Below are 26,719 nucleotides of genomic sequence, written 5' to 3'. Positions count from 1 at the left end.
GACCACCTACAGATCAAGTAGTCACTTTAACAGTTTCCAGAAAACTTGGCCTACAACTTTTCTCTTTTTCCATGGCCTTTAGGTATGTTACCGTGAAATATTGTCAGGGATGACTACACAGAGCCAAAATACATCTCTCAAGTGCAGACTCTTTCTGCCAAGACAGTAATGGCAATTCTCACAATGCTAATTAGCCTGATGCAAGTAGGTGCTGTAAAAAGGAAGGAAATAAAGTTTTAAAGCGAAAACAAATAAATCAAATAAAAAAACAAAGGTAACATCCAAAAAACCATTACACATATTACAGTATAGACTTTTTCCCCCATCAAAAGGAAAGGAATGAAGGAAAGATTTCATTCCAAACCTTTCAGTAAATAACTGGAGGGGTATTTCACATGAGTTGTTACACGCTGATGTCTACAAATTAGCAGCTTGTTTCACCTTATAAAAAATGTGCAAACTGAGGTAAATAGTCTGTGAGTTTGGCACATGGTACTGAAAAGAGAAAAGAAAAACTCAGACTCATTTTACTGTATTAAAGAGGCAAATGAAAAACACAAATGAGGAGCTGCTGGTGTGTCTGTGGATAATATTACATTAGCAGGAAATTTGTCATATGGTTCAGCAGCATGTCTGAACAGTCCCGTACTGAGTGAGCACGCACATGTTTCTATAACCACACCGTGGTAGACATCGTTAGGACATACAAATTCCACAGGATGCCGTTCAAAGCTATGAGCCACGAGACAGAATACTAAGAGATGACGCGGCCAGCTTAATTTTATTATGCAGCACAGTAAAGTAAGGATGTGTCCGTTTGCATCCCTCCATCTGTTACCTGTTACCAGTCAAATACTTACGATATCAAGACAATAATGCCAGCAGCATTTCAGAATCACAGACAGAAGAAACCACACGTTGCATACAGCGTTTCTGTAAACAATCCTGATCAGAGAAGGAAAAAGGAACTCTTGAAAGGAAGCAATTGATTTTATTGACGTGAACAGAGACTTCTCATTTCGGCATGTGTCACCATTTCGCAATGCATATGCGCACAGTGCAGCCAGTTCAAAAACCATGTGATACTTATTAATGCTTTTTATTAAGAATCTGAGTGTATGCACTACATAAAATTGGAGGATACTGTCTGTATCAGCACATTCAAGGCCGTGCTGTAAGGCTGTATCAACATTCCATGCCACAACAGACACGGCCGTGCTGGTTAAAACATAAAAACACTAACAGGATTTCTCAATTCATCTTGATTTGCGAGTTCCTGGTGTCACAGTCATACTTCATGCAATATCGTCTTACTTTATCTATTGGAGTACAATGGGATAAATCCCAGTATTGAATTAAATAGCCATTTCCCCCCGTTTAGCAGAGCTTGACTGAAAAGCCACACACCGTTTTAAAAGCAATCCATTAGACTGCAGTATCAATCACTGTATCAGCAAGTTATCTGCACATGCCCTGGATGACACGTTTACATAACAGGGCTTTACTGTGGCATTCTTTATAACTAAGATTAGAAAATGTATTTTTCTATTAAAAGTTTACAGCTAAAATGGTGTCCTGGGATGTATCAAACTTAATGGACTGCAAGACATTTCCCTTATCACCTATTTTGGCAATAGACATGAACTGCAATCAAGGGGAGATCGAAACTACAACGTGAAGATTGCTCGGCGGCAAAGAAGAATTTCTTTTTGCCGAATGTCACCCTGAAACGCAAAAAAAAATAGTGTCTACACATTAATTTGCTGGCTCCTGTAGTTGAGGATGCTTGTTTTCCACGGACCCGAATGTGACTGATCGCACCAACACAGGATCTGCTACCTGGTTCTGTCTTTATTACACTCCTCTACCATCGCCTCTGGGTCTTTCACAGAAATTCTGACCCTCATCTGCTGTGGTCCACGACCTTTATCTCCCACAGGTAGAGATCGACTGTTCATCCCTTCATGCCCGCTTTTATCGCCGCTGGGGATGGGACACACTTGGGCCCACACACCAAAAATCACCTAAATGAGTGCCGAGACCAAGACGACTGGAGGTCTCCTTCACTGCAGCCCTGTCCACCAGAACAGAACAGCTGTTAAGAGGTTCCATCCAGCTGGACGGCTGGTTCATCGTCTGCCTGCTCCGCCCTTGAGGCCGCGGTGGCCACTGGCCAGCGTGCTGAGTATGGAGGATGCAGGAATCCTAACAGGTCTTCAAGGTCACCGACGCGCTCCAGGAATTAAGCCCTGTCAGTCCTGATCCAACACTACTCACTGTACCTTGCACCAAGCGCCTTGTTATACCATGGTGAACCTATTTCACAAAGCACCATTTCAATCCGCACTTCCACGGAACCAAAATGACCAGCCAGGCATCCTGCCCCACGTATTTACTTTGAATATTTAAAGCTGAAAGAATACCAAGATCTTTAAGTGTCAGTATGCAAAGAAGGCTGACAACTGCATTGTCCATTTCTTCCAAATCTGTTAAACAGGCACAAATTGGTCAAGTTGAGTTCATTTCCTATGTCAGTGCTAATACAATGCTGAAAAGGGCAGGACTGTAAACCTTCCCTTTCTTTCACAGGGAATGTGTTCAAACACAGAAGAAAAGAACAAAGTTCAACAACTGTTTGCCAAGGAAAGATCAGCTCCCTTCTCTGTGCCTACACCTGCCTCCTGTCATGGGGGAACAGATTTGTCATTTCACAAAGTCAGTGCGAGGTTGCCAATTTTCAGCTCCTAGGTTGGAGTTCCCAAAACCCTTGGGGACTGATTCTATGTGACTGACAACTGACAGGTTCGAATGGCAGTTATTGTCAGCTGTAACAAAAATAAGCCCAAAACGGATTTAAGAAAATCACACTCTTTGGCAAGAATTGCTTATCCTGCATCAACAAAAGCTCCCAAATATTCTAAACCCCACAGAGGTTTCAGGCTTTTGGACAACCTGCCATTAGCATGACTTTCTGTAACAGTGGTACTCAGCAAACCAGTTGCACTTCGACACAATCAATGAAAGATAAGACAGATGGCATAATAAATCAATATTAATCAACAATGAGTTAACTGCCATTCGATTGTTCAGCTTAAGATGTTTATTTTTATTTTGGAAAAGGGATGTAACTATATAACAAGAATGCTGAAAGCAGAGGTTTTAATCAAAATGTAATTTCTCTCTCTCATTCACTGTCCTGTGAGTAAGCCTCTGTTGTTTCCGAGTGCCTAGTGAGGTGCGATTCTGTGTGACCACACCATCAGCTGTGACCACTCTAAAAGGCTCCCCCCAGGCTTGCTAGCTGACTGCAAGGGGAAACAAGCAGGGGAAGAGGATCAGCGATGCGCAGGCTGTGGTGCTTCAGGAAGTTGTGCTTTTCCGTTCCCACCTGCTCGATCAGAACTGAGCGGGCTTTACAGAAGCTGTTTTTGCTGGAATGGTGAGTCATGACATCACGTAACACTCACAAATGAAAATGAAAATAAGTCCAATCCAAAATAACAGTGAAATGCAGACAGCATAAACCACGGCTTTAAACAGAAATCAAGCTAAAATAAAATCCCGAAGCCTACTAAACATGGGCAGGCTTCTGATGCGATTATATCTATAATTAAACGCGGATTGCTTTTTTTGAAAACGCTGTGAAAATAAATGATGCTGAGTTAAGGACAAGGATAAAATTTCCTCCCTCGGAGAGCACTGAAATCTGATTATGAGGTCGATCACCACAGCAGGAAAGCACCATTCCCTGAGAAGACACGCAGTTAGAATCATCAGCTTGCCTGTTATTACAGGACGGGATGACTTGAAGAGCTACAGGCCCCTGAATTCCCTCGAGTGTAGAGAACTCATCGGTCCTCCATCTTGGAAACCTGAACTAACCACCATTGTTCGATGGGACAGCGAATCCACGGCTAAAACAGTTTTAAGGAACAACAAAAGAAGTCTCCAAATCTCTGGAAATGGAAAAAAACACGACCAGTGCCACCTGAAATATAAAACGTTTTAACAAACTCGTGCTTGACCTGAGGGGTTAAGTTTTCAGTAGAAAAACTAAAAACTAATTTTGAATTTTTCAGGCAAAAATAGCACTGGCCCATGATGCCTTAAAACTGCAGCACAACAGGAGACAGATTCCATGTGGCCAGTGAGCAGCCCAGCCCTGTGCTAACACACCTCCCTGCACTTGGAGAAGGCCAGGGAGCCCACACTACTGGCAGCTTCTTCCCTCCAAAAAGGTTTCTCAGCTGCCTTCTTGATAGAGATAAAGGGCAATTTATTTGATTTCAAGCTTGTAGATGGACACCACTGGACACCGGTGGGAGACAGTTACTGAGAAGCTTTGGAAACCAACTTTTAGTCCAAACTAACGGACTGTAAACACAACAGCTCCAAATCTAAGTCTTTTAAAACTTGCGTGATCTGGAAAATAAATTGATCAGCATCATATATCTTTAAAAAAAAACTAAATAAACATCATGGTCCTTGCAGCACAAGCCAGCTGAGTTCAGATTCAGTGCTCTACACCTTCGACAGCTCATAAAAAAATCATCATAGGTATGCTGGGTCACCACTTTGATTTATTCACTTCTCAGAGCTTTCAAGCCTTGTTTGCATGACTCAGCCACTCAGCTATGAAGACACATTTTACCCATTAATACTGAGCTCCAGACTTGTCCCTTGAGGAAGAGGGCCAGGTGGACTCATTTCACACACTTACAAGTACCACTGGTGATGCAATTTTGTCCTAATCTTCTGTTATTCTGACAAGCCAGTTCAATTATAACCTCCAATCAAGCAAGCTGTTAGAGGACTGTGTTCTGAAGTTTAGACATACCTTGTCTAGATATTATATTATGCCTGTCCAACAAGCCTACATCTCAGACTTTCTGAAGCTAACGGGCTTTATAGCACTGACACTAGTGACCAAGCATCTTTAAAAGATTTAAAGGTTTAAAAGATTCCTTCAGAGCTCAGATCCCAGAAATGCACATTAACAATACACCCACATTTACAAGCAAGTGCAAGGGCTGTGACACCCAGAAACGACAAAGGACAAGAGGAAGAGGAAGGGTTAAAGTGGTCTTGGGGTACAATGTATACCGAGTCTGTTTTTCAAAACATAAAGAGCTTTTGTTATGTTTCTCTTGGCATCAATGCATGCTATTTCAATCGCCTGTAACACGGCTTACTTACTAAAGTTACTATCCCAGACACAGCACATAGCTGCAGGCTGCGAAACAGAAGTAAACTGTTTATATAGCAGTGGCTGAGAAAATGCTATGTAATAATATTGCTGTGCTACTGGACGGCCCCAGACACCACGGGGCTTCTGCTGTAAAAGGAACATGGCTGTTTTCTCTGCCCAGGAAAGACTGGCAAGGACGCAGAGAGGAGCAGTAGAGGGGCAGCTCAGAAGAAAAGGCAGGTGACATGCAGGTGAAACACAAATGAAAAGAAACCTTTTTGGTTACTTCAAACAGAAATATTGTCCTAATTGACCAGTAGCTAGCAATGGAACACGAGAGTTCTCCTTTCGAAAAGTGTCTGTTTAGTAGAAACAACCTTGTTATAACAGGACCAAAAACACAGACAAAAATGAAATATCACATACTTTAAATGCCATATTTAATATCCTCAATTATCTGCATATTAGACAATTTTGCATGAGGATTAAATGTCAATCTTAAATGGCACTATAGCTTCCTCCAGATGCTTCTCTGAATCTTTAACCTGCATTTTATTTACATCCTGTAATGCAACCCACTTTTTACCACCATTATTCAACATAATTCTGAAAAAAACACACTGATCATTACCAGGAATATACCATATGATTTGTGATTTATACTAATATTAGTCTTAATAAAACTAGATTACTATATGATACGATAGTATATACCATATGATCAGATTTGTCAATGTCTGACATAAGAGAAACGCGTCTCCACAGTTCAGCACTGGGAAATTAAATCGGACACCCAAACAAAATTAGAGATTTTCCACGCGTCAGAAATGTCTTTTCTTTACTAACAATCAACACAAACAGGCTTATAGCTCTGCTGACTGTGCAGTACCTTCTGACACGCTCTGAGGATGGATTCTGTCTTGAGTGAAGAATGTGAATTAAAATGTCCCATGGGCTAACATTAAGACAAGTAAGGGTTATGTGGTTTAAGGTAGTTTTCGATGCTGTTCTTTCTAAAAGTGGGGTGCATGTTAGCAAGTTATAACTGCATGAACAGCACACAGCTAATCCACCACATCAGTTAAATATTTGACTGGTCCTGGTGATGCAGAAAAGCCCCTTTCTCAGTGGAATGAGCTAAATATTCCATGTGCATCAAACGTTTTAGAATAAAATAACATCTTCATTTTTTCCCCATCCTTGGATTTTGTAATAACGGGGTCTCCACCAAGTCACGTTTATGACTTTTACAGCTTCAGACTTGACTGACTAGACTCACGGGTCACTTGGCTCAGAAAAGTGGAATTCCTCGGGGTTCCTGAAAACGCTGTGGAACACCCGATGCTCTGGTACACTCCCCATGTGCACGCTCACCTGCCACGCAACAGAAACGTCACAGCTGAGAAGGAACGTATCAAGGTTGAAAACTAAACCAGCAACTTTGCATCGAATGGATCTAAAGCCGACTATGGTTGTTATAAAATACACAATGTGAGAACAGTATGAGGACATACATTCTTTTCTTTAATTCAGATTCTTAATTGGTTTTAACAATGCGGTGTTCACATGCTGTTTGCCATATTGTATGACAAATTTACACCCCAACTGATAATTTCACTAAATACTTCAGATGTTCTTTAGAGAACTCACAGCCTGTTCCAGGACTCTGATACAGAACAAAGCCTTTTTTTCACATGTACTGTATGCTGTGGTGAAATATTGCATCACCTCACCTGTTCACACACGCACGGGCAAACTCTCACTCCTTCAAGGCACAGCTCTGAAAGCCAGCGTCTGCCGTGTGAATTAGAAATTGCTCAGAGTGTTACGAACGAGGATGTGCCAACACTGGGAAGACATCCCCACTAGAGGAAGTGAAATGATTTCCAGTGCAGAGATGCTGCTTTTGATCCTTGGTTTCAGATTTCAGGCCTGTCCCTCAAAGAGGAGCAAGCTGCCAGATGCTTGAGGAGGACTCTCTTCTGATGGCAGAAGTGTCGAGGCTCTTTGTAATTTCTAACTGGCAACCGTAGAAACTGCCTTCTCCGCTGAGGACCGCACTTGTGGCACAATGAGCTGGATTGAGAAACCAAGTGCCGCGGAGATCAGAGGGTGACAGGTACCGACCATGCTTAAAGTACATGTATCTAGTTACCACTTCGTATACAGGAATGCTTAAAGTCTGTCGTGCAGAAGATCTGAATGTGCAAAGCACACTGTCCACCCAGCCCCACTAAGGCGCAATCCATCATGCACCAAAACCTCTTTTAATACAGGTTCCACCCAGCAGACATTCAAATCCCCCCTCCGCTGCAGGACTCCAACTGGTTCGATACTTAATTAGGCCAGCCCACAGGGAACAAGCGCTCAGCTGAAGAGCAGGTTAGTACCTCCAAGCCTCTATACACAGTTCAGAAGGCCTTCGCGATGAGAAGCCTTGAGTCACTGACAATACCGCAGGACACCCCCATCGACAAGCTGCGAGGTTCGCTACACCCTCACCCAGCAGGCTTCATCTCATTTCCCCACACGAACCCCCCAGATTACACCACAGGGCCACCCGTGATTCAGACACCTGTCTGCCCAGTAAAAAACCTGCACTGGCTCAGAAAACATCCAATGCTTCAGGAGGACAATGGCACACACAATGAAAAAGAAAAACAACAAATTTTTAATACCATAAACCAACAGCTGCAACATTAAGTAATGTTGTGGCAATGTCAGAACAAACAAGCTTTTTTTCTTCTTTTTTTTCCTCCTTGGACTTATTCCTCTAGGACTGTTTCCAGTTTAAAAGCAACTCCCACATTGTGACTAAATTTTGCAGTCTCATAAAGTTTAATGTTGTTTTCATTAAGCCATGTTATTGTGCATATTTGCCATTTCTTTGTCATGTATTCAGAAAATAACAGCATCTGCTGCTCTGCACCCGGTCAGAGAGGCACCTGCCAGCTTTCCTGTTTCTAAATTAACAAGGAGGTCATATCTGAGAATCTATCTACAAAGAGTACCCCTTTTAACTTTTATGGGCTTTTTTTAAGCAAAGCTCGTAAACTTAGTTTGTTGAGCCTTTGTGTGCATACCCTTGTTTACAAAGGCCACAACCAAGCTGGCAAAGGAAGAAGTGCGTCAGCTGAGGTCAAAGCCCCTGGCTCCTCGGCCCACGAGGTGCACCGAAACTCCCATCCTGCCCAGACGCGCAGCACCCTGCTCCGCGGAGATTCAGAATGCCGCCCGAGAGGTGCTGTCAAATGAATTATCTTAAACGGGATCTCAGCTCTTGCCCTTAATAAAAAGTTCCCCTGTGAGAGTCAGTGTTGGAAACAGGTTTTTTTTTGTTTTTGGAAGTGTTAAAGCAACAAGCAATAAAAGTTGGTCTTCAAAGCTTAACTTGCTAGTTCCTAGCGAGTGCGTAAACGCTTGAATCAGCCATGCAGACGCGGATCTCGCGACTGCTCTTGCCTCTTGGCAGGAGCTGCACATGCCCCTGCTTTCATGCGGTTTGCGCTGGCACCCTGAGGGGACAGCTCAGTGCCTTCAGGTACACGTTATTGTGCTTGTGGTTTCCTCTTCTCGACAGAGAGAGCCACCACAACAAAAGGTCTGCTGACTTTTGGGAAGCGGGAACAGGTGTCTGAATCCGGCGTCATCTCCCGCCAGCTGGCTCGACAGACCGTGAACTCTATTAGCCCCGGAAGAGTCCGAATGCTCTTGCCGGGACACCGCCTTTGTTTTCCCTCTTTCTTCTCTCATGGGGTGTGGAGACACCGGCACCACACTGCTGTCGCAACCGAGCTTGGGAAGAGAGATACGACAGCCCCTAATTCACGCAGAACAAACAGCACATAAGCCCAAATAATTACAGAGCATAAGGGCGCCCCCCTTCTCTCCATAACCATGCCATTTCAACTGGCTGCACTTTGATTTTTTACTTCCATTTTAGTTTATTAACATCAAAGCATTGTCATCACTTCACAAGGCGATTTCCACCCCGGGCCTTAAGGAGGTCACGACTCCTGTTCTTGTCCTGTTGCAGGAGGAGAACTTTACTCCTCGTTTGCCCGTTACTTTTTATGGCTACAATAAGTTTGTTGCCTGGGGCTTGTCAGCCCTTGACTGAGCTGTCAGTGTGCATGAGCATTAATATCTCAATCCGCTGTGCTCCTCGCCTGTCTTCCTCGTGTCACAGTCATGGAATAGAGTAGACTACCACACATCTGGAACATATGGAACACATCCGGAAGTGTCATTTCTCCTTTGGGGTACAGAGGCTATCAGACCTGCATCATTATTAAGCTGCCACCGACCAAATACAAGACTGTTCTTACACAGCAAGTGAGATCTTTACCAGTAGTAGACTTATCCAAACTAAATGAGATTGGTCAATGTTCTTAATTTCACACAAAGCCAGATACAGTACAACATTTAAACCTGAGTTACAGAAAGGGCCTCATCCGTGTCCCTCAAACAGCCTCTAGAGCACCTGCATAGCTTACTCACCACTAGCAGTGGAAGGTCAACCATGAGCATCCTTCATTTATTATATTAATTATGGGCAAAATGGTTTTGGTAACATTGCCTGCAGGACTGCTAGATCGTTCTTTCCATGTTCTCTGCCTATGAACCCTGAGGACTCTTCACTTGCACAAGGCATGTGGGCAAACGCACCGAGGAGATAATCACAGCAACGTGTGCAGAAACTAAAGTGGCTGACTAATCAACTCTGAAGTTCGCAACATAACGTCCTTACCCCCTACCTGTGGTGCAGCACGCACAGACAACACGCAAAGCCAAAGGCTAAGCAGATCCCTGCCAGTGGCCATGACACAGACTCACCATCTTCACCTGGGCTTTCAGACCGTTGTCTGTCAACACCTGTGTACTCATAGGGAGGAGGAAAGCCTCCAACTGCTACAATACCACTCCATATAGCAATTAACCAAGATGTAAAACCACCTCATGCTGGTGCCTTGTTGTATTTCAATACAGGCCTTTCTTTGTGGTCTTTGCTGTACATCCTACCATCTACAGTAAACTGATGTCAGCAAGCCTGTGCATGACTGAATTGAAATTACAAACACAAAGGATACAAGCATTTGATCTCAGTGCCAGCAGCAGATAAGTATAACGCACTCACAGGAGAATCGGTGTCCTGCAGTCTTATGTATCTCATTAGATTTAGCCTTAGTTTTCCCTAATTGACCAATTCACTTGAGATTACAGGAGACATCTGACAGGGAGGATAAACAATGATGAATACAACAAGTCTTTGAGAACTGCTTTCCTTGCATCTAGCCAATGGCTGGCTGCAAGACAAGTTGTCAGTGCTGCAAGTGTTATTCTGCTGGGAAGACGAGCTAAGGAATTTGATTAAACAAGTTATAGCATATAATCCTAAACCTTAGGACCTAAATTCTTTACAGAGTTATTCTGTCCCATCTCCAGCAAAGTAGTAACATTACATAGCAGGGGACCTGGCATTTGTAGTAATTATTCATTTTTAAGTCTTAATTGGCAACCTGTTTTCTCTCATAAAACCTAGAATCATATCAACCAGCTTTATATACCCACAACAGCCATAGCTTCTGCACTCTCTTCATTGTTCTGGGTTTTGTAAAGGGCTCACACACGAATTCCCTGCAGGGTATGGTGCAACGAAAGGTTTTCTGATCCCGCCACAGATCAATGCATTGATCAATGCCAGCGAGCCAAGGCATTTACAGTAAAATGACTTTGGGAGGCGCAATTCTCCCAAGGCATGAATATTTTAAAAATAAATTTTAATATTAATAGGGGCTACAAGCCCCACTGAGATTTTGTGAAATAATACGGTCAGGAGACACCTAAGGAAACAAATGCAAATCCAACAAAATGAAGCACAGGCATAAGAAACTTCGCAGGCTGATTCCGTTCAGAAACAAGCCTCCGCATTTCTGCCTTCCTTCAGGAGCAAGGCTGGAAATCTAGGGCAGCCTGCATCTCAAGGGTCCGAGCGCTGCCACAGGAGCAACGGAGGGGTCTAAGCCCTTGGTGTTTCAGCAGGAAACTGTACCATCTCTAAATTTTCACTAGACATCCAACAATCCTGCTATCCTGGATATTTCACCTCATCCCCTGGGGCATCACCTTTGACCATCACCGTTGCTCCTGTCTTAGGAAGACAAGAACACAGACCATGTCATAAAAAGCAACAGCTAAACAGCGAGATTCATACTGATAACACAGATAGAAATTCTGTGGCACCTTATCATGGAGCAGATATGCTTTTAAAGGGAAGCTGCAGACACCCAAGGCAAGAGTTTTGATCAAGTACCCATACACTGTTCTCACATGACTCCTGACTGGTTAGTGCTGTATAACTCACTGTCTTCAGTCAGCTATCTGACAGGTCTCACAGATCCACCAACAGGTCCCACTTGATTCAGAATCAGCCGCTGTGGAAACAGAAAAACACCTTGCAAGGCAGATGGGGCAACAGCACTGCACTGTGGAGACAGTTTTTAAGAACAAAACTAGATGCATTGTATTTTCCACAAACTTTTAATAAGGCAACAATAATAATATTACTTATATACATACTGTACCACATATTTGCAGTTTTTCATACAGAATACTGAAAACTGCAGGAAAAACCTCAAAGCACAAGAATGTATCAAAAAGATCACAACAGACATTTTTCCCCACTCGTTATTTCAAGGCAGCTACGTCCTCGATTTCAGCAATTAATTCAGGAAGCATGAGATGTGGTCGCTGAAGTGTGTGCCACACACAGACATGTTGAAAGTAACAGTTTGCTCTAAATGTTATCAGCTTCCCTCACCATAAGAGTCAGCGGAGCAGAGCAGCCATCATGCAGGTTTCAAGAAGGTCAAGCTGATCAAAGAAAGCTGCTTTCTGCACGCCTGCATGGAACTTCTGACTTGGTAACAGGCCAAGTCAGGTAGCTGCTTGGTTCTGCCAAAGCTACAGGTCTATTCAGAGATTCAGACCCCGACTGTCCATCTCGAACAATAAGATAGTCTCAGAAATATCTGTAAAAGGTTCCGATACAACTATTTCATGAGTGAATGTTAAAAAAAAACCATGCCCTCACTAGTCAAAGCTCTTCAGGTTTTAAAAAAAATATTTTACTTAAGTTCCAATAACCTGGGATACTGGAAACAATGTTATTTAGCTTGGAACATTCTTCTATTTATCCTTCACCTCATTTATCTTGGTTTAAGAGTGGAAAAAAAAAAAACGAGTGACATTATTGGAATGGAATAATATGCAAGCAGAATATTCTACAATGCTAAAAAGCAAAACCAATTAGGCTTTTAGAAAAAGTGTGTATTTCCTATAGAAAATGGACACAGTTCTGCAACATACCCTAATTTAAGGTTATCTCAATGTCAACTCCTCAGCTGAGAAAGCTGACCTCTGGACTTGAGACGCATTCATGGAGACCTCCCAGAGGTGAAGAGGTAAGCACATAAGTAATGACTGCTGGAGAACACCAAACTACACACAGGCAAAAACCCCATTTGCTTGGTTCTGCAAAAGCACTCACGGGTATACTGTACGGACTGGAAAACACATACCTTTACTAATCACGTAAAAAGACACGGCTACTCAATACACACTATGGCCAAGGTGCTTCTGGGTGAGCTTGTTCCAGTTACTACCTCTTGGCAGCTGCTTTAACAAACCCATCCACCACCGTGGCTATAAAAGCGATCAGCAGAATTTACTCACGGGGAGATGCGTTACTTAACTGATCTCACCGCAACCCACGAGGCATTTGGAGATGATCGGTTTAAACTTTACGGACAGAAACATTGTTTAATGCTCACAAGCATGCAAGCGTGAGGGCTACAGGCCTAGATACAGCACTGGTCTGTCGGGCCTTCCTCGTGATTGAACATTTCACACAATAATCGATCTGCTCCATTGACCAGTCATGCGAATGACAAGCATGTCCCTTGTCAAGAGGGATCACACTCCTTACCAGCCTTTTCTGCTTCTTAAACTCCAAGTGCAAGGGATCTGCCAGCTGTATCAATGCGTATCTTACAAACATCAGAGAGACCTTCTGCTGAAAGTCTTGAATAACAACAAAAACACGCAGCATAGGTATATTTGTATTCACATGACCCATAAAGGGTCTCTCTCAGAATAAAAATTACACTTGTGCAGATCTGTGGGCCTGAGCACTGCTTGTTTTTGAGCTGAGCTTTCTTTTACTGCATGAAATAAGAAAATCCTTAAATATGTTTTAACTGATTAAAGCTAATCTTTACCATTCATCTTTTATCTATTGAACTTGAACTTCCTTACAATAAATGTCTACTGCTTGGGTTCCTAAAGACATTTAATGTATTTTAGTGGCTTGTTTGCATAAAATAAGGCTTGGCTGACAGTTGTATTTTTGAGACTTTTCACTTATTAGAACAGCAGACCAAGTGAAAGATAACTAATTAAGAGATGCCACAAGTAACTGGCAACCGGTTGTATTCTCTGGGGTGCTATACATTTCTTTCCATCAAAGAGTCTGGCTCTCCCGAAATGTTCAATGCTGGTGTCAGTCAGCAGAATTTTGTGCCTTAATCTCAGAGCCTGTGAAGTAAGCATTATCGCCACAACGCTGCAACAGCTGTCACTCTGGACAACCTCTTCGGCAGACCCTGTCAAGACCCAAAGAAACGCCAGCGGGCAACTTATATACTTAACTTGCAGCTGGAGGCATTTCTGATCAATTCACCAGCCTCCACTCCCGAAGCGCCTCACACACGGTAGACCAACACAGGACAGTCTCGTCTTGAGCGGTCTATGCAGGTGGCGAGTCTGCTTGCAAGGAAAACTCGAGAAAGCCTGTTATCTGCGGTATGCATCTCCCTTTACTTATTGGAATGCTATCGCATGCATCTCGGCTAAACAAAGCCTATTAAGTTAGTCAAGGTTTCCAATTGCAAACACATGTATCTATTCTTTTGTGCAGCTTTTCAGCAAGAGGGCTATCGTGCAAACATGCTGCTTCCTCATTCCAACACAATAATATAATGAGCAAATAATTAAAGTCCTCTGGATGAGAGGTATTAGGTAAAATAACAGGGCTGCAACCAGGAATTGACTAGCAACCCCCCATGCAGACCGTGGAGCAGACAGTAGACTGTGGGCAGTGTTTTGCCCTCCTCTATGCTCAGCAATGAGTACAGCAGGAGGCCTCACCTTGAGGACACATTGGGACATGAAGTGAGCCAACAATTTCTCTGACAAATACAGTAGCTGGAGCCTCCGATCGTGTTGCTGTGAGGCCCTGACTTTATTTTTAATGGCAGAGTTAGTGTTGAGTAAGATATACTGTGGTTTGTTTTCAGGTGAGATGCTGGTCACACCATTCCCCCGTCCTCCAAATTTTAAGGTTTGGAGAAGAAGCTCAGTACATAAAATGAAATGTTCTAACCTGAAAGCAGAAGCCAGTGCATGGTTCTGTTCATAAGTAGAATGGATATGTACCAGATGCAACATAATGGGACAAGTGACACTTCCAAAAATGGTGCAGGAGCTCCTGCACACCTGACTGCACTCAACTACTGTGCGCTGACTGTTTGAAACAAGTCCTGTTAGTCTGCAGTTTTTACAGCGCCATGCCGATACACTTCTGGGCCTCCTCCATCGCCTGACATGTTGGAGGAGGTTTCAAAATATAACCTACAGTACTGGAGAAGACTAAAGATGGAATTACAGCCTCTGATAAATGTGCATCTTGATAAAAGCCCTCCCCTGCAAGATCGTACCAACACTTGTGCTGGCGTATGGGCCGCCGTTTCACAACAGAAATACATGAAGAAGACAAAAATAGACGCTGCACAGGAAAAACTCTCTGTTCTGTATCTTAAAGCAGAAAAGCAGAGAAACTCCTCTTATACAAAGATCTAATTGTCCTCAAACTGCCACCCTTATCAGCGCTGGGCTGGCAAATTCAACAGCCTGGGCTTTCTGCAAGTCCTTGTCCAGCTGATACACAAATGCTTCAGGAGAGAGAAGCACAGCCGATCAGGAGATACAGCAGTGCTTTGCCATGAGCTATAAACCTCCGCAAATTCAAATAAAACATTTTTATTCGCCTTTAAAAAATACCCAAACAGCAACTCAATTTCCCTCTGGTTTTCAGCATTCATCCAACAAATCTGGATACAAATCTGAAAAGTAATATCTTCCAGTCTCCCCCAACCCCTCTTTTTCTGAAATATTTTCTTGGAAAATGAATCGATTCCCTTCAAATCAAAAATCCAAGGCAGAAAAAAAAACCAGACGGACCTGGTGTGCAGTTTCTGTACAGACAGATACCCAACTTAGCCTACTGCACTGGTTACAAACTGGACACAAGATTCACATGAATGTGCCTGAGCCGTGCTGCAGTAAAAGAAAAGAGTGCACCTGTGTTAACAGTTGATTTCTATCCTCACAGAACCTACGCATGACATGCTTTTCCTGAGCCTCAGCGAATTATTCTTTCACAACGTTTCACTGACATGATTATACACAGAACCACTGGACCAGGAAGTGGGATTATCTCCACACCACCACTGGAGTGCCGTTTTAAGAAATAAATACCACAACACATTTATTTGGAGAGTTCTAACCTAGCCTGAAACTCAACCTTATCTGTCGCATACTGTACAGCATCTAATGTAATGCCAGAACTTACAATTTAATAGCTTAGCAGAGTTTATGCATGGATATTAGTTTACAAAGCTGTTTATTTTTGTATATAGGGGCAGCAATGTGCTGTTGGTAAAATATGTGAAATATAACCCAACTGTGCTAAAATTAACAAATCACTATTGTAACCAATTCTAAACACGGGTTAACTTTTGTGTCATTTTTATCACGACTGTACGGTTTGAGAATGCCAACAATTACATCTTAATTTAGATGAGGCTTCCATAAGCCCCAGTTCATTAAAGTTCTGAAGCAAGACACCACAGGATGCTTTCAGGCATATACCTCCTCTCTCTGGAAGAACAGTCTAAAGATACCACCAGAGAGACTGACTAAGCCTAAAAAAGCCCTGCGCAGTATATTCATCCGCACACTGGTGAGAAGGGGAGAATTCCACAACATCCCCCGACCTCGGCGCTGATCCTACAAATACCCGAGACAGCGCATGGGGAAACGTGAGGGGAAAAACAGAGCTTCGGTGCAGGAGGCTAATAATGGCTAAAAGTGTCCAGCAAGATGCAAGGAAAATAATTTCCTGGAGCAAACATTCACCTGAATTATTCCCAATCCATCCAAGGAGCTACTGTCAGGATCACTGGGCTCCTGCAGCAGCACATTCTAATGTGTATCAAACACTGGCTCAGGTCTGAGGCAGCTACCTTCTTCCTGTCTTCCAAGAATCCTGTTTCTGCAGGGGCTCAGAGCCCTGTTGGAGACTTCTTTTTGGCATCGCCTACCCAAATTCAATAACCCCTAAGAACTGCAGTGCGGAGCAAACTCAAGATTCCATCTGCTCACAGCTGTGTTATCTTGATTGGAATTACATGTGGTTCAGATCAAAATTAAGTGGAACTCCTTTTCTGCCATCCTTAAAGACTCTAATCAAGATGATTCTCTTTTGATGTCATTATTTATTCCATTAAGATAATGTGTAATGCGAGACAGCTGTTTTGTCAGCCTAGAATAGCTGAACATGCTGAAACACTACAGCATTAAAAAAAAGTACAAGGAGTGTATGTGGACCTTTTAAATTGCACAATAAGTTCTGTACACGATAATCTATTGCATCTCATGTCACAAAGCAAAGTTAAAAGGAGAGAGGGGCAGATCCTATTACTTAAAGATACAAACAAAAACAGCTGCAAAATCCTTTTATTTAAAAAAAACTCCACAAAATTAGCATCGGTACAGAGAACTTCTATGAGCTTCAAGATAAAATACAATTTAGAATAATGTGTGACAAGCCAGGCAGAGGGTGTTATGGATATTTTAAATGATACTGTCGGAGTCATCAGACAACAGCCAGAACATTCAAGACGCAGGCCTATTACAAACTCCTTGAAGTGCAAAGTCATGGTCCATGTGTCCGAGGCCACGTTCTCTGGAAGTGAAGCCACATATTTATAGTGGAGTGAAAAGACTGTGTTGGAATGCAGGTCTGAAACTTGTTGCTAACACCCAGGGGCTATGGACAGAACTTAGTTTAGTCGCACTCTCTATATATACACTGATGTAAAGTTCTATACACGACACTCCCTCCTGCAATTGGCAAGCAGTGATAACGCAATTTATAATTATCGTTTTCAAAGTTCCTCTCAGCTGTTAAGTTCTCGCACACGTGTTAGCGTCGATGCTGCGCCTGCTAAAATAATCTGCTCTGCACTCCCGCTTATGCGGAACACGCTGCCTATGTGTTTAATTTCACACTAATTCACACTCCACAGAGCGCAGTGCATGGTCTTGACTGCAGTTCATACATACTGTAGCAAAAGAGCATCATTACGGGGGGTTAGCCCATTTCACATGCACACCAGACAAACTGACCCATGTGTAAACATGACGAACAGGTACGTCATACAGTAGACACGAAAATTAATGTTGACTGAATAATTAACCTAAGCCATTTTTGGAGTCCTTGTCGATTAGCAGGGAGTTGAAAACAGTTCTGTGATCTCCCCTTCACACCGGAGGATCAAAGAACTCATGGAAACTCTGCACAGGCTGGGTATAAAGGTGGAGCTGGTCACATGCACAACCACAGAAATGGGGTTAAATATCCCATAGCACTTGAAAATCACTGTGGCGCTTTATGCCAAAGACCTTTCACAGCCTGCTCTAATCTGAAAATACCAACACTCACTTGCTCATTGAGAGAACCTGCAAATCACAGACTTTCCTCCTGGTGTGAACAGGAGTCTTATTAGCCCCTCATGGAACTCCAGGACACAATAACAACACCATCCTCTGAAGAGCAAGAGGACTTTAAGGTCTAGCACAACCTAAAAAACAAGACAGAAAAGGCACCATGTGACGTTAGCCTATTCAAAGCTGAAATTTGATATCTTGTATAACGTCATAATTCAGATTTGTTGAGTTTGCGGTTACAGAATTGTATTTCTAGGGATTATCTTCCAAGGTAGACAGATTAGGAGGAGACACAATAACTTCTGCTCTCTCTCTGCTGGGGGACTGCTCTGTGAAAGGGTATTTGCCTGGGTTACTGTCCCACGTAGCTGTGTGTGCCTTTCATTGGACTCTGCACTGTCCTTGCTAGGATCAAGGAAAGTCACACCATGGAAAAAGGCTCAATACTGAAGTCCAGGTCATTGAAAATCACCAGAATCCCAGTGAAGCAGTAACGGTGCACCTCTCAGAACGGTGCCCCTGCAAAATCACATAGACAGATGTTCCCCGACCCGCACGTTAGCTGTGTACAGCCCTGCAGGGTGGGGACGTCAGTTCCACTTATTTGTTGTGTGAAGACTGACAGCTTCGGCCACCATGTGCCACAGGACACTTTGGCCGGACTACATACTGAAGGAAGAATATCTGTGAAAGACCCAGAACTTTAAGACCCAGAGACGTCTTTGATGAGAGGGTTGAAGAGGCTTCACTATGACTATGACGTCTTCTAATATTCCTGAGTTTCCTGCCAAAGAGTGTGCAAATCCTGTACGGGCATGACTGATGAATGAATGATTTCGATGAATGAATGACTCCAAACCTGCACACAGTTCAGTGAAAATATATCTAACCCCTTGCAGAAGTGCTGCATATTTTCATCACTGAATGTTATCAGAGCTTTATGTGGGTCTTAGTGGTATGATAAAGGGAGACACAAACTATGACTCTCATCACAGCCCCACAGAATCTAGAGGCACATCATGCCCCAAAATATTTCTGAAAAAAGTAATTGAGGCCTATCTGTCTGGGAAAGGGTACAAGACCATTTCTACAGCTCTGGGGCTCCACCAATTACAGTCAGAGATATAGTCTTGACATGAAGAAGATTCAGGACAACAGTGAATCTTCCCAAGAGTGGCCATCCTGCCACAATCACTCCAAGAGCACAATACAAAATTATCCATGAGGTCACAAAGGACCCCAGAACAACATCCAGGGATCTGCAGGCCTGTCTCTCCTTGGCTGAAGTCAGTGTTCATGGTTCTACCGGCAGAAAAGCACTGGGTAAAAATGGGATTCATGGGAAGGTGGCAAGTAGGAAACAATTGCACACTAAAAATAACATTGATGCTTGTCTCTGGTTTGCCCAAGAGCACCTAGATAACCCTCCAGACTTCCGGAGGAATGTTTTATGGACAGACGAGTCAAAAGCGGAACATTTCAGGCTACATGGGTGGTGCCGTGCCGTGCCTGGTGAAAACCAAACTCTGTGTTGCACAATAAGATGGTGGCGACAGTGTGATTGGATGAGCACGCTTTGCAGCCGCAGGACCTGGACAACTCCCCATCATTAAAAGAAGCATGAATTCTGCTTTATATCAGGTCTTTACAGGAAAATATCAGGCCATCTGCCTGTCAGCTGAAGCAGAAAATGAATCTGATGTGCGATTAGGTTGTGCAGCAGGACAATGATCCCCAACACACTAGCAAGTCTACAAGAGGATGAGTGAAGAAGGCATTCAGTGTTTTGGAATGACCAGGTCAGGGTCCAGACATGGGACTCATAGGGGTGCTGTGGCAAGACCAAAACAAGCAGTTCATGCTAGTAAACCCTCGAATGTTACTGAGTTGAGGTGTGAGTTTCAAACACTGGGGTTCATTTTCTGACTGCTAGTCTCACTGCGAGGGGCAGAGCCTGCAGCAGCAGCCACTCTGCTATAGCTCTACGCTGCAGGCTTCAAATAAAGCATCAGCCCGGCTCTGTGAGTTTTAAGGACTTAAGATGAAATCATCATTTCAGCATCCCATCCTGAGGAATGCACCCTCCTTTGGGACTGTTGAGGGTGTGAACAGACATTCACACCCTGTTCCATCAGCATGGTTAGCACCACCCAAAACAACACTGATGTCAAAGGTGTTTCTGGGTCACAGGGCTGATACAAGCAGGAAATGTCATAAGAGATTCATCTGCACTAGCTGTTAACAGACAGAATTTAGAATTTAAATATATAAAATGATATATCAGTGAATTTACAACATCAGAACGAGCAGAAACAGGACATACCCAAATAGTGGAACCACTTCTGCAAAAGGACATTCTAAACTTCATCATTTAGCAGCCAGCAGCCATATCACCCTGCAGCTCACAGCTGGCAACCCACTGAAGCCCAGCAGGTGTGAGCCTGGCCAGACCTGGATGAGAGACCTCCTGGGAAAAACTAAGGTTGCTGCTGGAAGAGGTGTTACTGGGGCCAGCAGGGGATGTTCACCCTGTGGTCCATGTGGGTCCTACTGCCCCAGTATAGTGACGGGGACACTATACTGTAAACAGGTGCCGTCCTTTGGATGAGACGTAAAACCGAGGTCCTGACTCTCTGTGGTCATTAAAAATCCCAGGGCGTTTCTCGAAAAGAGTAGGGGTGTAACCCCGACGTCCTGGCCAAATTTCCCATTGGCGCTTACCAATCATGGCCTCCTAATAATCCCCCTCTATGAACTGGCTTCATCACTCTGCTCTCCTCCCCACTGAGAGCTGATGTGTGGTGAGCGTTCTGGAGCACTATGGCTGCCGTTCCATCATCCAGGTGGGGCTGCACATTGGTGGTGGTGGAGGGGATCCCCATTACCTGTAAAGCGCTTTGAGTGGAGTGTCCAGAAAAGAACTATATAGGTGTAAGCAATTATTATTATTATTTATGTCTTCCATTCACTCCATTAAAAATACATAAAGACAATTACAGTTCAAGAAACAATTCTATGGTATTTCAAAATAATTTCAAAAGATCTGTGATTTTCTTGGCTGCAAAGCTGAAAAATAGATTTTTTTTTCCCTTTTTGCAGGTTTAACTCCACAGTGCAATAAAAAACTCCATCAGGTCTACCGTAGGCCACTTCCTTTCATATTATATTTCATCTCAGAGGCAAGAGACGAGTTTACTCAACTGATTATTTACATGTATTTATTTGGCTGACTCATTTAACCAAATCAGCTTACATTAGCAGACATGTATAGGGCTGGGGTATTTTACTGGATTAATTCAGGTGAAGCCTTGCTGAAAAGTACAACAGCAGCATCTCACCTGGGATTTCAACCCACAACCTTCCCACTACAAGTCCAGAGCCCTGACCGCTGCTCCATACTGGTGCCCTGTTACATCTGGACTGTTCTATATGGTGTTCCTTGGTGCTGTATAATATGGTAAGTGCGCACCTGCATGACACTAGGATAATTACAAAACACAACTAACTGTACACAAGTAACTGTACTCACTATTTACTTGAACTAACTACTCAGTTATATCGAAAATTGGGCCGTACACACATACAAATACAGTATATACCGCATGTATAAATATATTAATCAGGCAGATTGTACACATTAAACATCTAGTAAGTAAACCAAGTTCGCTGGGAAAAACTACATATACTGTATAGCAAATTGATAAAAAAAAACATATTCAGCCTTACAGACTCCTCCATAATGTTTGCTGTTTGTTCATGATGACAGTTTATCAGACCACCTTAACGAGGAGCAGGAGAGTGTATCAAATGACGAGACCACGGTATCGACCGCCCTCCCTGTATGCCTTTAAGACAGTGTGACGTAATGCCTTACTTACTGCTCATGGTATTGAAAGCACAGATTAAACTGGTAGTGGCAAAAAAAGTTGTAAAACAGCCGTCAAGCTTGAAAGAAGGGCTCTTGTGCTAGGCTAATCTGAAGTGCTTGCAGTTCCGTGACTGTTTTTGCCTGCACCACCCAGTGACGCCCATAACGTGAGCTCATGAGCTGTCCAAGAATGCTTGAAGTTGAGAAGACAAGAAGACATAAATACAGAAGACAAGCTTAAAACTAAAACTCACGACGATCCGAGCTGGTAAAAAAAAAAACGCCTGGAATTCACTTCCGAGAAGTAATTTCAAATGAAAACCTTTCCATTATTGCAGGGTGCTGTACTCCGCCAATAACGCGCACAACAACGCTTTCTGGGGGCATCGATCGCAACCGGTGTTTCCCACCTCATAAAATACTGTTTTTACGACTGTCACAGCCTGTCAGCTTGCACAAACGCATGTCAAGGGTTAAGCATCACCTGGCGTTGCCTAAGAAACCGTTAAACAACAACAACAACAAAAACAAACAAAGGACAAAACCGGTATCGGTTGTCCACATATGCCAGTGTAGTTCCCTGGAAGTTGGCATGACGCCGGAGACTCAGTGAGACTCACCTTCTCCTCCTGCGCTGCAAACACCGTGCAGACACGCAAGCGCGGCCCGAGCCCGTACTGGTGACAGGCCCAGCAGCCGCCAAGAGCGGCGGACCCCAGCGCCCCGCAGCCCAGAGCGCGTCGGAAAACGGGGGGGCGCGCCCCCCACAATCGGCCGAAGCCCCTTCTCAGATTCACGGCGGCTCGGCCCCAGGTAGCCATCTTCACGGAAGTGTCAAACCGCCCTCTCGCGAGAAGGGCGGGCGGCCGCGACTCAGCGCGACTTGCTCCTTCCCCCTGTCGCGCGGGGAGGGGCTGCGCGCGGACCTGCGGGTCGCGTGAGCGTGCCTTCCGCCGGGCGCACCTAGCGATGATGCCGGCCCGTGTGGGCAAATGTCACCCTTGCGACATCTCCCTTCCAATAGCTCGGTCCCCTTGTCACAGATTCTCAGCCCCCCCATGCACACGATTGCTCTCTTCCAAGAGTAACCGTGCAGTGCAAAGTGCGGATGACGTACATGATTAGGGACCCAAAACCATAATTATAAATATGTGCATTACCCAGGCATTGAAATATTATTTATAGTGTGCACGCATGTTTTAAGTGCTGTGTCGCAGTATTCCGTAGAGGCATACGTTTTGTAGAGGTTGTTGACATCCGGGATGTATTGCAGGGGGTCACACCTGAAGTGTTATTGTTTTATTCCTCAGAGTAATGAAAATATAATCTTCCACACAACTTTCAGAGAAGCTGTGGGTCTGTGTACTTAAATATCCTGGGATACATATATATTTAGGATCTGAGTGTTGTACAATAGCATTAAAGACTTCAGGCTGAGACGTGTTCCAGAACCGTTCTCTTTCGTTTTGTAAAAAGCGTTTTTAAACTCATACAATACTCAAAGGCCACAGTGTGTTTTGCAGTACATGACAACAGAAACACACAAAATGTTTTATGCTCGTTAAAATCAGTGCACCGAGTGGTTGAATTGTCAAAATAAAATGACTACAGTATGAAATATTGTAAAAAGCCAGTACAAATCACATTAATATATCTTGGTTTTCTTTCAAACAGCTCTGTTAGTCAGACTAAAGCAGTAGCCTTTCTTGCTATTTATAAAGTACTGTATTATTTTTGGCCATAATTTATCACACTCAAAATCTAATGAAACACCAGACATCACTGGTAACATTTTCAAAATGTAATAAGACTTTGTACAGTGTACGGAAATACCATTTCCTTTTAGTTTGCCACAGCAAGCCAAATGTTTATTGTTAATTATTGTATTTATTTAGCTTTAAAATGCACTTGAAGGTGTCTTATACAAACCCTGAACACTCTCTGGTCAAGTCTTTTGGGATTCTTGGAAAATTTGTTATAAATTACTGTTCCTGGAATCGGTGTCCTATCTGAAGGTTCTTAGCCAGCACATTCCTAGACCATCACAAAACAACCAACATTTTTCCCTCTCTTAGCAATGCATTAGTCAGTACCTATTCTGTACATTTCTGTACTTAAATCTTTTTGTGGTCTTAGTAGTGAGAAGTAATTAGTTTCACAGCATGCATTAATATATTATTTCTAACAAATATTCACTAATGTGACATGTGACAGTAAATTATACTGTATATTGCAAGTGTTACCAGTAATTCTTTTTTTTATTCTAGATACACTATTATTCTAATATCTCTCCTGCTTTATTACAGTGAGATTTAAGTGTTTTTGTTTGCTAACTTGTTCACTCATGTAATCTGTATCAATTAACCAAATAGTAAGTGATGAGCTTTAACATTCTTAAACCATAACTTTTTATAGAGCACTACCAATATCTGGCTTGTTCAAATATATTTCATGCTGTACTAGACGCAGTATGAGTTGTACTACAACAAAAACAGAAAAAAATAAACAATTTGACCTCTAGAGTCAAATTGAATGTCATGAAAAAAATGCATGGCTCAAATATCTGGACACCTTAAATAAATTCTAAAAATAATAATTACTGGGAAAGTTTGGATATGAATGCTTGAAATAAGATAAATATTTAGAGTGGCATTTATAGGACATGGAATAAACTGAAAAAACAAACATTACTTATGCCAAAATAAAGACACTTAACATAAATTTAAGACTGGTTTACACACTATACACTATAACCTAATATACCTATTTCAAATTCCTGCTTACCGGTACATACACCCAAAGCAGCACAGTATGTACAATAACTTAGTACAGGTATTTAGTAAAAAAGCATCTTTCTGTAATTCTTGCCAGATGTTAAGTCTCTTACACAGATTTGGAAATATTATCACAGAGACCCAGTTGAAGCTTTGTAAATCTTTTTTTTTAAATGCAGAGACAATTTTATTTGTTTATTATTTACCTAGCAGATGTCATTAATAATGACTCAAAACCCTCCTTTTCAGAAAAGCCTTTACTTAACTGGTTCCATTCTTCACCCCTCTGCTCTTCTTAATACCACCTTCCACGGTCTCCTCTATTGTTATTGTTGTATTGTTGTAATTATAATTGTGTCCTGTCTTGTGAAATTTTCTTATTTATTGTTGTAGTCTTCTTATTTATTGTTATTGTCATCCTGTAAAGCGCTTTGAGAAGCCACCTTTAAAGGCGCTATATAAAATAAAGTTTATTATTATTATTATTACACAGGGTGACTTACAGGTGCACATAATTGATACAATAAGTGGATAAAGTAAGCTTATCAAATTGAAATTAACATTATAGCAGTATAAAGATTGTAACCTGCAGAGGTTTAGCTTTTACTTGAATGCAAAACACAATTAAGTGTCCTTTACACCTCTGGCTGTTCCTAGTATCCCTGGCAAATTAACAGAGTTAGGCGAGATTTCATGGCATGTTAAAAGCATTCATACTGCATGTGCTCTTTTTGGATATTCTGTTTTGTGTAGAAACCATTTCCCAATTCCTCCAAGCTTCAGAGGATAGGTTACATCCAGGTGGAATGGAAACCAGGCATGATGGGAACTGAGGTTGATCCAGTTCACAAGCCTCTGGAAACAGAAGAGACCGTCAGGTCTGCCGAGGACCAGAACACACAGAGAAAGGAAAGGAAATACATAGCCAGTGTCTTACACATTAGATGATGACAGAACTTCAGCACGCCTTTAGCAATTGTGCCGAGAGAGCAGAATGTTGCTGTGGACTCTGCACAGGACACTTTCTTTCACATATTGGCTGTATTGAACAATCATTGCGCCTAGCCCTGCATTTTCCTGAGATTCCAAAACCTGCAGGGAGTTTCCAAAAGGTGGACAGAATTGTGTTCGGACGCAGAGCCTGTGCTTGTAGCGTGCCTGGTACAAGGCTGCCTTCCTGCTGTGTGGAGGCCCTCCAGTGCTTCCTATTCTGCAGAACAGCAGCTTACTTAAGAAGTTAGTGACCCATCTGCGTGTCTGCATTGCTCTGTGAGAAACCAGGGATGGGTTAACTCCTTTTGCCCCATTGTTTGCAGGGTTGGGAAAAGTGGAAATGAACTGGCCAGATTCTTTGCAGACTAGCACACAGTGATTATGGCGATATCCTGTATGTAAACGAACAAGTAATAGGTTTATTCCATGCTGAAAAGAGAAGAAAGAAAACACAACGTTTTGGCCATGGAGCCTTCTTTGGGTGTGAGGAAGGCTGTATGTACTGTATGAGTCAAAGACGGTGGCCTGGAATTGACCAAGGTGGCTGTTCCACAACACACTTTGCCACCTGCAACAGGGGACACACTGTGTTCTGAAATAAAACAACACAGCAGGTTGTCAAACCCAATGCCTACATAATAAAAAACCCTGTTGAAGGAAGAACTTGTCTCGCACTGGCATACAGCTGTCTTTTAAAATGATGAGCAACAAAAAGCAGCTCGTCTGAATCCTATCATTTTAAAGTCAATTTCAATTTTTAATTCATAGTGCATAAATGTATTTCGTTAATAAAAAAATATTTCATTACTGCGCTACAAACCCAGAGAGCATTTTTATACAAAAAAGGAAAGTGCATTACCAAATATGAGAAACAATACGTTGATTAAGATTTTTTTTTTAAATATATTTTTGAATTAGTTTATTCCGCCACGCTCCCGAAAAGGTCGGCGCAGTTACGAAGAAACAGGTGCAACTTGCTTACGAAGCTGCACTGCTCTTCTGATCACCTTGGTTTCAGGACAGGCACTTCGAGAGCGCTAGGACCGT

The 26,719-nt window shown here is 42.8% G+C and overlaps 1 protein-coding gene across 6 annotated transcripts in view; it reads right to left on the bottom strand.

Moving 5' to 3' along the window:
- The window catches only part of micu2 (mitochondrial calcium uptake 2), an 87,154-nt gene that overhangs the window by 58,818 nt on the left and 1,617 nt on the right, over positions 1–26,719 (bottom strand). The window contains exon 1 of one of the 6 annotated variants that reach the window (XM_069189822.1): positions 22,526–23,000. The exons of 1 other annotated variant lie outside the window; for it this stretch is intronic. In XM_069189822.1, coding sequence (XP_069045923.1) covers positions 22,526–22,726 — 201 coding nt within the window. In that variant the 5' untranslated portion in view covers positions 22,727–23,000. Of the gene's footprint in view, positions 1–21,915; positions 22,303–22,525; positions 23,001–26,719 lie in introns of those variants that run through there. 4 more of the 6 variants (XM_069189821.1, XM_069189826.1, XM_069189824.1 and 1 more) reach the window with 4 other exon arrangements.

This window comes from Lepisosteus oculatus, chromosome 5 (assembly GCF_040954835.1).
Source record: "Lepisosteus oculatus isolate fLepOcu1 chromosome 5, fLepOcu1.hap2, whole genome shotgun sequence".
Lineage (NCBI taxonomy): Eukaryota > Metazoa > Chordata > Actinopteri > Semionotiformes > Lepisosteidae > Lepisosteus > Lepisosteus oculatus.
Note: the sequence above shows the minus strand (reverse complement) of the source record. Positions and strands in the feature narration are given on the sequence as shown.